At 37.8% G+C, this 12,001-nt stretch overlaps 1 protein-coding gene across 1 annotated transcript in view; it reads right to left on the minus strand.

Annotated features, from left to right (window-relative positions):
• The window catches only part of RRH (retinal pigment epithelium-derived rhodopsin homolog), a 31,823-nt gene that overhangs the window by 12,816 nt on the left and 7,006 nt on the right, over positions 1-12,001 (minus strand). Inside the window, exons 2-5 of the mRNA XM_006869316.1 lie at positions 6,442-6,632; positions 4,792-4,891; positions 3,886-4,039; positions 2,688-2,856 (exon numbers count right to left, since the gene is read on the minus strand). Of these exons, the coding sequence (XP_006869378.1) occupies positions 2,688-2,856; positions 3,886-4,039; positions 4,792-4,891; positions 6,442-6,632 (614 nt within the window). The remainder of the gene's footprint in view (positions 1-2,687; positions 2,857-3,885; positions 4,040-4,791; positions 4,892-6,441; positions 6,633-12,001) is intronic.

Genomic DNA, 12,001 nt, shown 5'->3' on the forward strand with positions numbered 1-12,001 from the left:
TCCTTAGAGGCCAAGATGGGCAAACTTCGTCTCTTATACTTCGGACATATTGTCAGGAGGGACCAGTTACTGGAGAAAGAAATCACGTTTGGTAAGGTGGAGGGTCAGAGGAAAAGAGGAAGATCCCCAGTGACATGGACTGGCCAAGTGGCAGCATCGATGGACTGAAGTGTGGCAACAATGGTGAAGTTGGCCCATGATCGGATAGTGTTTCGTTCTGCTGTGCATAGGGTCGCTATGAGTCGGTATCGACTTGATGATACCTAACAACAACAAACAACAACAACATTATGTACATCAGAGTCCTCATGTGGTGCTATGGGTTAACGTGCTGAACTGCAAAGTCAGTTTGAACCACAAGGTCGGCTGTTCAAACTCAATTCTGCTCCTTGGAAACCCTCTACAGGATCGCTATGGGTCAAAACCAACTCAATAGCACTTAACAGTAACAACAACAATTATGCACATCAATATGAACTTTCTGAAAACTGTACATACAGAGAAGGTCTTACAAGCTTCCAGGAGAACACACAGCTCCCTAAAGAGGATGTGTCAGAATGATATTAGTTTTCATATTTGCAATAAGAGAAAGTAAGAGACTACAAAGCTAAGCCTTCAAAATTCTTTGAAAATCATTTCTACCTGGAATTCTATACATGGTAAACTATCAGTCAGATAAAGACATTTTCAGGTATGCAAAACCTTAACATTTTTACCTCTCATGTAACTTTCTTAAAAGCCTACTGGAAAATCCCACCCACTACCTTCAAGTTGTTTCCAACTCATGGCAACCATATAGGACAGAGTAGAACTTCTTTATAGGGTTTCCAAAACTATAAAGCTTTATGGGAGTAGATTGCCTCATTTTTGTCCCATGGAGCATGTTTGGTGGTCTAAACCACCAAGCTTGTAGTTAGAACGTATGCCACCAAATCAGAGGGATTACATCAAGAAAGGAAAACATGCAATCCAGAAAACAGAGGCTCTGACCCAGAAGAGAGGCCACCAGAATTTCTAGATGATGATGGCTTATGCTCAACTCTAACCAAAAAGGAGCTCTGGTAGCGTAGTGGTTACGAATCGGGCTGCGAACCTCAGGGTCAGCAGTTCTAAACTACCAGCAGTTCTGTGGGAGAAAGATGAGGCGTTCTGCTCCCGTAAAGATTTACAGCCTCGGAAACCCTGTATAGGGTCGCTATGAGTCTGAACCAACTCCACAGCACATAACAACAACAACAACTACCCAAAAGTTGGTTGTTGAAACCCACACATTGGCAATTCCCAAGAAAGTTCTGGTGATCTGGTTCTGTAAAGATTACAGCCAAGAAAACCTTACAGAGCAGTTCTATTCTGTAATACATGTGGCTGTCATGACCCAAAATCAACTCAATGGACTGTAACAGATTTGGAATTTTTATTTTTTCACTTGGTTGCTTAGTTTTTGATAAAGGGAGATTTGAAGATAACAGCTAACTGGACAGTAGTCTTAGAGAGCAGCTAGTCCAGAGTGGAGTCAAGGTCAAAGGGTGTCAGGAGGGACAGCTCCAATATAGGATAAAAGGAATCTATTCTCTATTATGTTTGAATATACTGAGAGGTGATCACGTCTTCTGGTGGAGAGTTGATGGTTGACATTAAGTGTCATCTAGTCAGTTCCAACTCACAGAGACCTATATAGAGAGTTTCCAAGGAGTGGCTGGTGGGTTTGAGCCACTGGCCTTGTGGCTAGCAATCCAGTGCTTATCCTACAATGCCCCACCAGGAATCCAGTGGGAAGTTTAGGGATGAAATAATAAGTTGCCTTGTATGATAAACACTGGACCATTAGATCGACAGTTCAAACCCTTTCCTCGAAACCCTATACAGGATCACTGTGAGTTAGAACCAATTCAACCGCACTTAACAACAACATAGAACAGTAAAAAAAAAAACAAAAAAAAAAATACATGGGGAAAAAAGTGAGGGGAGGAGGATGAATAAATTGATTAATGATGTACTCGAAAAGGGGGGAGAAAAAGGTTGTATGAAAGAAAAGTGTGAATCATTGTACCCTATAACTAATATCCCAAAAATACATAGAGAGATGGAGCAGCAGAGGACTATAAGGTCATGGACTGAGAAAGGTAGTGTACCTGTGGGCAGGAGGCTGGCTTGCAAAATGTGTCCTTTGGACATTAAAATGAACACATATTTTCAATGTGGTATGTATACCACATTGAAGAAAAAAATAAAAAGGTTATAGAGGTAAATCCTATAAGATGATGGTGCATGGAGGGGATTGTAAGCATTGCAAAACCTTCACTCAATTCAGAACAAAAGCTTTAAAAAAAAAAAAAATGCCCAAAATACATTTTAGTCACAATAAATGTAACATTGACTTAATCCAATCAAATATTGTTATCGCTGTATTAACAGGATGAGGAAAAAGAAGGCTAAGAGAGAGAAACAGGGAAGCTTAGGGATGTAAGAGAAATAAATCCTCATCTATCATAGTAGGAAATCAAACAAAACATCTAAGGGAGCAAATAAGCATAGCATTTTGAAATGTGGAGGAAAACACGAGAAGGCACTGGGGAGGGAGTGTCAGAGATGGGGAAGGGGTGACTGCTGTGGACGAAAGATCTATTTCACTACACATGTGTGAAAGTCTGATCGCAAAAACTGTTGTAAGGACTGGAACTTCTTACCTTTGTGACATCTAGCTGGTTTGACCAGTCCATGTTGAAGTTCTCAGCACTGTTACTAGCAGTATGATGTCTAATGGATCGAGTGATATGGTAATAGCAGTAAAACATCACTGCTAGAGGTACAACAAAATTTACCACAACAACGGTCATTGTGTAAGAAACAAAAGATCTGAAAATAAAAAAAAGAAATTATAACTAATCATTTTATAGGTGGATGGGAAACAGGTGACAATAATTAGAAATAATACTGGCATTCACCTGCCCTCATTAGATTTTTAAATACCTTGGGGCACATAGTTGACTTTGAGTTCAATTAGACCAGGAGTTGGCAAATACGACCTCAGATCAAATTCAGTCTATCACTTGTCTTTGTAAATAAAGTCTTATTGGAACATAGCCATATATTCACTTATATACTGTCATTGGCTAGTTTTAAAGCACAATGATCTTAAGTGCCGTAGAATCTGTCCAACTCAGAGTAACCCTGAATAGGGTTTCCGAAGAGCAGCTGGTGAAATTGAACCACCGACCTTCTGGTTCAAACTGACCTGTGGTCTAGGGCTTTATCCTACAGTGTCAACACTAGGAGTTGAATAGTTGAGTCAAAGACTGTCTAACCTGTGAAGTCTAAAATATTTGCTTTACAGTATTTTAGAAATTACAGATAAAGCTTTAGAATTTAGATTTTGAATTTTCCATGTATTTTTCTGAGTAATCTTGTTTTCTTTAATGAACTAAACTATCCTATTTTCCCTGGGAAGTACAGAAGAGCATCACCAACTACTAGGCAAATCCCTGCAGCGAATCCTGTGCTTTTGCTTCCCAGATGTTTGATCACGCAATCTGCTTGAAAAGACATGTGAATCAGCCTGGGTTGTTAACCAGAGCTGAACGCTTTCTTGCTTCACTAACAGTGACTTTTCCCACTCAAGGTGCTATCTCTAAGATGTACAAATATTGTAAAGGTAATTTGTACCTCCATTGCTGCCTTAGGAAGAAGCAGAGGAGAGGAAAGAAGGGAAACAGCAAGGGGGAGAGAAAGTAAACAAACCTTTCATTTTCTCAGTAGTGTCTCTTGCTCGAATCACATTATCACCACATTTTGTATGAGAAACATGAGATCTGAGCTTAAATTTGAAATGATGAAAACTATGTCTACATTAGCAGCATTGGATTTTAAAGTCTAAACGTGTCTTACTCATCATTTTTCCTCCAGTTTATGGTACAGGTGGCACCAGTAGGATCTGGGGCATAACTTGCCCAGCCTATGACAGGCAGCAAAGCCCAAAGCAAGCCATTGATCCAGGCCCCCAGGATCATGCTGATGTAAGTGTTAGAGGTCATTCTTCTTCCTATTGACACGCATACAAAATCATTAGCCTTATTTGCCAACGATGGGATCCATCCCTTCACTTTGATTTAATCAATAACTCAAAGCTACCAAGTAGAATCTGTACAGAACACATAAGTCCACTCAAAACCTATCTACATGAATTCACGTTCTGGTTCTGGTGGGCGGGGAACAACATCACTTAAGCTGAAGCTTGAAAGATAAAAAGGAGCAGTCAGTGTTGATAAACAGGAAGAAGTGCTTTCCAGGGACAATGAACAATATGTACAAAGGTCCTGAAGTGAGAGAGCTTGGCCAGTCCCCCAAAGTGAGAGTGGTTTGGTAGTGGTTAAGTGTCGTGGAGTCAGTTCTGACTCATAGCGACCCTGTACAGGGTTTCCGAGGCTGCAAATCTTTATGGGAGCAGAAAGCCTCATCTTTCTCCCGTAGAGCAGCTGGTGGTTGAACTGCTGACCTTGCGATTTGCAGCCGGATTTGAACCACTACACTACCAGAGCTCCTTAAAGTGAGAGTAGCCCCAGTCAAAGCTAGAAAGGTAGACCAAGATACAGACCAAGAGGGCCTTGGAGGCTATGTCATGAAATTTAGATTCATTTTAATATGATAGGAAATCATTGATACTTTTAAACACAGTGTATTTGGAGAGCTAAGACTGTGATCGCAAACCATTATGTCTATACTTTGAAGAGAACATGTGTCAACTGCTATTTAAGCAAGAACTGGATTCATTTAGCAAGTGAGAAAGTGCTGTACCTATGTCAGGATGGCAGGTGGTCAGGTATCGATCTATGGCCATGATGGTGAGGAATCCAATACTTGCCATGCCAAAAAAAATATTTAATCCAGCATAAATCTGAAAAACAAAATTGGAAAGAATCCACCATCTAAACACTTTTCCAAGAAACATTCTAATTTCTATTTCCGTTGGTAGGATATATTTTAAATATACTACACTTTTTTTTTTATTAATTTTTAAATCAGTCTTCTATTGTCAGACTGCAATTGGTGTAATAAAAATTTATAGAAAGTGTTTTAAGATTTCACTAATTAAAATAAATACTTTAAAAATATTTTATAACTTCCAGTAAAACTTTTATGATAAAAGACATTATAAACAGAGTACAAAATAAAGCATAAAAGATTAGTATTGAGAAGATATACAGTCATCAAGAAAACCTCAGTAGAAAAAAGGACTATTCACACAAAAGAAAATCTGAAAATTTCTGATACAAGAAAGGATTTACGACGTTAAGTATTCAACAGAACATAAATTATATATTATTAGACACAAAAGAATCCTCAAAATTGATATAATTATTTTAGAGAACGAATTGTCACATCTAATAAAGCTGAAGATAAACAAACAAGTCATCTACTAAGTGATGTGTCTAGAGAAAGTCACATATTGAAGGTGGAAACATGAAGTCTTTTTTGAAGCCTTGTTTGTAGCAGAAAATAATTAGAAGCAAATGCTCAATAATGAATAAGTTGTGGTAAAATGAGTAACTTACTTCTACATCCATCAACATGCATAAACTTCAAAAACAAACTACTGGACAAAAAAAAATACAAACAATATGATACTTACACAAAATTGAAAACATTCAGATAGTATTGCATCTATATGTTCCTGGGTACACAAATACGTAGTGAAATCAAAATATATTCTTGGGAAGGAAAGGAAAAAGGTTGGGGAGTTCTATGGAGTGGCCTTCAATGGTATCTGTAAAGTTTTATATCTTTAAAGTTTCTCTCAGCTATTCCTACATTTTTCTATGACCTGAAGCACATATCGCAGAACTTTTCTTAAAATTTGACAAAACTGATTAAAGCATACATATGAATGCTCATTACTCACCAGTATCTTCATTTCACTATCTATAATTTTATGGCTTGAAATAGTAGACTGTTAAGAAACATTTAAGACAAGTCTTATTTGCCTACTCTTCCAATGTAAATTGAGAGTAATTTATTTCCTCAAAAAATAACAGCAAATATGTTTAATAACAATTCTCAACTTTCCAGAAGAAAACATCAACAATATGGTAGCTTAACAACATTTCTTAGATATTATGATTAAGTCACTAAATATTTCATTATTTCAAAAGACAAGTAGTATAGTTATTTGAATATGTAAAACTACGTTTTTGTTTAGGCAAATGCTGATAGCTTTATTGGTTTTTACCTTTGAGTTGGTGGATTTTTCAACTTTATTTTTAATGGGTTCGTTTCTCTTATTAAAGAATATATTTCCCAGTCACACTCAAAGCTGTTTCCAATAACATCAACACAGCTACTATCCTACAATAACTTGTTTGAGTTAAGGCCTCAGGATTTAAGACATTTAAATTCACATCTCTTTGATCCAATTGATCTTGCTTTAATTCTAAGTGTCTCCAATACCTGACATCCTGCATATCCAAACTTCCAACTTCCATGCAGATCCGAAGCAGCAGACATGGGGTAGCCAATGCTACTGACCCCTATATCGGTAACAGCCAGGTTTATGATAATTGCATTTGTGGGTGTCCGAAGTTCTTTGTACTTAATGAAGATTCCCAGAACGACTATGTTGCTGAGGATACTTATCATTCCTGGGAACATGCAAATATATATATATAATTTAATTTGAATGTTTAAAATCAAATTAAAATTTAAGAATCAAAATTAAATATTAAGTCCCTTCAAAATTAGAGCAAATCTTTTTTTTTATTTCATGTATTTTTAAAGCTCCAGCTCTTCTTAAAGCTATTTGTAACATCTTCACAGTTCTTCTGTAAAATAGAAATAAGGAAATTGAAACACAATCTATCCATTATATAAGTCAATTCCTGAGAGTTGGTCTTAAAGTCATCACTTTGACTGCTCTGTGCCTGAAACCTTGGTTTTCATGATATCATCCCTGATTTTCAGGTCGGATGTCTGACTACAACCTCTCTCTTGAGAGTTTAACTTCCCCTGCTTGCTAAGGCCCAAGGTTCTTCTTTTTCTATTGTTTCCTTTAGCCAAGCACAGTGGCTCTGCAGGATAATCACTGGCCATGAACCACAAGGTCATCAGTTCAAGCTTACTAACTACTTCTGGGGAGAAAGATGCAGCTTTCTGCTCTTGTAAAGATTTGTAACAAAAGTTTCACAGGGGCTAAAGGAGGGGTCTGACAGTGTTTCTCTGCTATTCATAAGCTATTCATAAAGTGTTGAAGAGCAAAGACGTCAGCTTGAGGACTAAGGTGCGCCTGACCCAAGCCATGGTGTTTTCAATAACCTCATATGCATGCAAAAGCTGGACAGTGAATAAGGAAAACCTGTAGAAGAATTGATGCCTTTGAGTTATGGTGTTGGAGGAGAATATTAAAAGTGCCATAGGCTACCAAAAGAACCAATAGATCCGTTTTTGAAGAAGTGCAGCCAGAGTGTTCGTTAGAGGCCAAGATGGCCAAACTTCGTCTCTCATACTTTAGACATATTGTCAGGAGAGAGCAGTCGCTGGATAAGGATATCATGTTTGGTAAGGTGGAGGGGCAGAGAAAAAAAGGAAGACCCCCAATGAAATGGATTGGCCAAGTGGCAGCATCGATGAACTCAAGCGTGGCAATAATAGTGAGGTTGGCCCAGAATAGGGCAGTGTTTCATTCTGCTGTGCATAAGGTCGCTATGAGTTGGTACCGACTTGATGGCACCTAACAACAGCAACAACAACAAAGGAGGGGTCGACCATTCATTTAAAAGAGAAGGCCACCACTTGTTTTTTTTTTTTGTCAGTTTGTCATACTGGGGTGGTTTGAGTGTTGCTGTAATGCTGAAAGCTATGCCACCAGTATTTTAAATACCAACAGGGTCACCCTTGGTGGACATATTTCAGCAGAGCTTCCAGACTAAGACTAGGAAGAAAGAGAGGCAGACTATTTCTGAATAGCTAACCACTGAAAACCTACGAATAGAAGCAGAACATTGCTCAGATAGACAACTGGAAGATACACCTTTCAGGTTGGAAGGCACACAAAATACTACTTGAGAAGAACTGCCTCCCCTAAGCAGAGTTGAACAAGTGACGTGAATGGAGCAAAACTTTTGGGACCTTCATTTGTTGATGGGTCACAATTCAAAATGAGAAGAAACAGTTACAATATTATCCATTAATATTCAGAATATGGAATCTACAAAGTATAAATCTAGGAAAATTGGAAGTTGCCAAAAATGAAATGGAATGCACAAAGATTGATATCCTAGACATTAGTGAGCTGAAATGGACTACAATTGGCCATTTTGAATCTGTCAATCATATGGTTTATGATAACAAAATAACAAATTGAAGAGAAATGGTGTCGCATTCGTTAGCAAAAAGAACATTTTAAGATCTATCTTAAAGTACAATGCTATCTGTGCTAGGAAAATATCCATATGTTTACAAGATAGACCAATTAATACCAGTATTATTCAAATTTATGCACCAACCACTAAAGCCAGTGATGATAAAATTGAAGAATTCTACCTACTTCTTCCGTCTAAATTTGATTAAACATGCAATCAAGATGCACTGATAATTACTGAGGATTGGAATGCAAAAGTTGGAAGCAAAGAGGAAAAATTAGTAGTTGGAAAATATGATCTTGGTGACAGAAATGATGCTGGAGATCACACGATAGAATTTTGCAAGACCAACAACATATTCATTGTAAGTAGCTTTTTTCAACTTATTTTATCAGTGGTTGGTGGGTAAATTTAAAATAATAGTTGTATTAACTGGTCTTCCTTGTAGGCATATGGATATTACCCTATTACAGACAGCATTATATTCCAAGACAGATCTTGAAATGTTCTTTTTTGATGATGAATGCAACACTATTCCTTTTCAATTTGTCATTCCAGGCATAGTAAACCATGTGGTTGCCAGATTCAAAACGACTACTCCCAGTCCATTTCAGCTCACTAATACCTAAGATATTGATGTCTGTGCATTCCAGTTCATTTTTTGTGACTTCCAATTTTCCTAGATTCATACTTTGTACATCCCATGTTCCAATTTTTAGTTGATGTTTACAACTGTTTCTCCTCATTTTGAGTTGAATCTCATTAGAAAATGAAGCTTACAAAAGCTTTACTCCATTCACATCATCTCAGTCAATTCTCCTTTAAGGTAGCCCTTACCCAGTGGTACTTTGAGTGCCTTTCAATCTGAGGGGTTCATTTACCAGCTCTTCATCATGTTTCAATATTCATTATTCTGTTGCTATCTGGGAGTGTTCCACTGCTATTCATAAGGTTTTTAGTGACTAACTATTCAGATGCAGTCTGTCTCTCCTTTTCCTAGTCTGTCTTCATCTGAAAGCTCAACTGAAACCTGTCCACCCTGCCCTGGGTGACCCTATTTTAAATACCCATGGCATAGCTTCCAGAATCACAGCAATGTGACAAGAACAGATTTAATTCATTAGACACTATTGACCAAAGACCTTAAGTGTTGTTTAATGACATAAAAAAAAAAAATCATAATGGAAGAAACCAAAGGACAAGAGTGGGGAGAGAGATCAAAACAGATGTCAAAAGAGTCTGCAATTTGTTCGTGAGCATAGTGAAACTAAAACAAATGGGAGAAAGGAGGAAGCAAAAGAATTAAACAGAAAATTTCAAAGAGCAGCTTCAGAAGACAAAGTAAAAAATTATCATGAAATGTGCAAAGACCTGGAGTTAGAAAATCAAAAGGTAAGAACACACTCAGAATTTCTCAATGTAAAAGAACTGAAGAAAACATTCAAGCTTCAAATTGCATTACGGAATGATTCTGTGAGCAAACTATTGAATGCTGCAGAAGCATCAAAAGAAGATAGAAGGTATACATACAGTCACTGTATCAAAAAGAAATGGTTGATGGTCCACCATTTCAAGAGGTAGCATATGATTAAAAACCGATGGTACAGAAGGAATAAGTCCAAGCTGCTCTGAAAGCGTTGTCAAAAAACAAGGCTCCAGGAACTGACAGAACACAAGCAGAAATCTTTCAACAAACTGATGCAGCACTGGAAGCACTCATACATCTTTGCTGAGAAATTTGGAAGACAGCTACCTGACCAACCAATTTGAAAAGATCCATATTTGTGGCCATTCCAAAGAGAAGTGAACCAGTGGAATGTGGGAATCATCAAACAATATCATTAGTATCACATGCAAGTAAAATTTTGCTGAAGATTATTCAAAAATGGTTGCAACAGTACATTGATAAGGAACTGCCAGAAATTCAAGCTAAATTCAGAAGAGGAGGTGGAACGAGGGATATCATTGCTGAGTCAGATGTATCTTGGCTAAAAGCAGAGAATACCAGAAAGATGTTTTCTTATGAATGATTGACTATGCAAATTATTTCAACTGTGTGGATCATGACAAACTAACATTACAAAGAATGATTATTCCAAAACACTTAATTGTGCACATGAGAAACCTGTACATAGACAAAGAGACAGTCATTAGAACATAACAAGGGGACGTTGCTGTTGTTGTGACGTGCTGTCGAGTCGATTTCAACCCATAGCAACCCTGTATAGGGTTTTCGAAGAGCAGCTGGTAAGTTTGAAACACCAACCTTGCAGTTCAAATGGTTTTGCAGTCTGGCACATTAACCCACAGCGCAACACCAGGACTCCGAATAAGGGGATACTGAATTGTTTAAAATAAGGAAACATGTGTTCCAGAAAAGAATCCTTTTCCCACATTTATTCCATATGTATGCTGAGCAAACAATCTGAGAAGCTGGATTATATGAAGAAAAACATGACATCAAGGTTGGAGGAAGACTCATTAACAACCTGTGATATGCAAATAGTACAACCTTGCTTGCTGAAAGCGAAGAGGACTTAAAATACTTGCTGATGGAAATTTAAAAAAAACAAAAGTTACAGACTTCAGTATGGATTGCACCTCAATGAAACAAAAACCAAAATCCTCACTACTGGGCCAATAAGTAACATCATGATAAATAGGAAAAAGACTGAACTTGTCAAAGGCTTCATTTATCTTGTATCAACTCTTGGAAACAGCAGTCACGAGATCAAATGATGTATTGCACTAGACTTCTTTCAAGTATTCAAAAGTAAAGATATCAGTTAGAGAACTAAGGTGTGTCTGGCCCAAGCCATGATATTTTTGAAAGCCTCATATGCATGTGAAAGTTGCACAATGAATAAGGAAAACAATAGAACAATCGATGCATTTCAATTATGGTGTCAGAGAATAATTTTTAAAGTAATGTGGGCTGCCAGAAGAACAAACAAATCTGTCTTAGAATAAGTGCAGCTAGAATGCTCTTTAGCAGTCAGGATGGTGAGACTTCGTCTCTTATACTTTGGACATGTTGTCAGTAAAGACCAGTCCCTAGAGAAGGACTTCTTGGTAAAATGAAGTGTCAGAGAGAAAAAGACCCCCCAACAAGATGGATAAGTACTGTGGTAAAAACAATGGGCTCAAATGTAACAATAATTGTGAGTATGGTGAAGGAATAGGCAGTGTTTCTTTCAGTTGTGCACAGGGTCACTATGAGTTGAAATTGACTCAACAACACCTGTAGTATAGTGAATTATCTAGTGTCTCTTGTAGCCATAGTCTGTAACTCCCATCAAACAATGTTTCGGCCTTGTTGGGTCTGGGTAAGATAAGTTGGGAGAAGATACTGCTAAGATGACATGATTCTGGATATAAGCAGAGTTCATTGTAATTGTGAAAACATGGAACTCTGGTATGGGTTTAAAGTGAGCCATATCAGAAGCAGGAGGGGAATCTCATTGCTGTCAAAGAAGAAGAGCAAGGAGTGGAGCATGTCATTTGGAACCCAAGATCCCTACACACCAAACCTCCGTGACCCAGGGACAGTAGCGCTGTGACACAGGAGCAGTGGCAGAGAAGCAGCAGCAGCAAAACCAAATTCCAGAGCAGGAGACAGAGCAGTGGACTTCCCAGCCCATGGAGCTAGTAAA

This window comes from Chrysochloris asiatica, unplaced genomic scaffold (genome assembly GCF_000296735.1).
Source record: "Chrysochloris asiatica unplaced genomic scaffold, ChrAsi1.0 scaffold00129, whole genome shotgun sequence".
In the NCBI taxonomy this organism is placed as follows: domain Eukaryota; kingdom Metazoa; phylum Chordata; class Mammalia; order Afrosoricida; family Chrysochloridae; genus Chrysochloris; species Chrysochloris asiatica.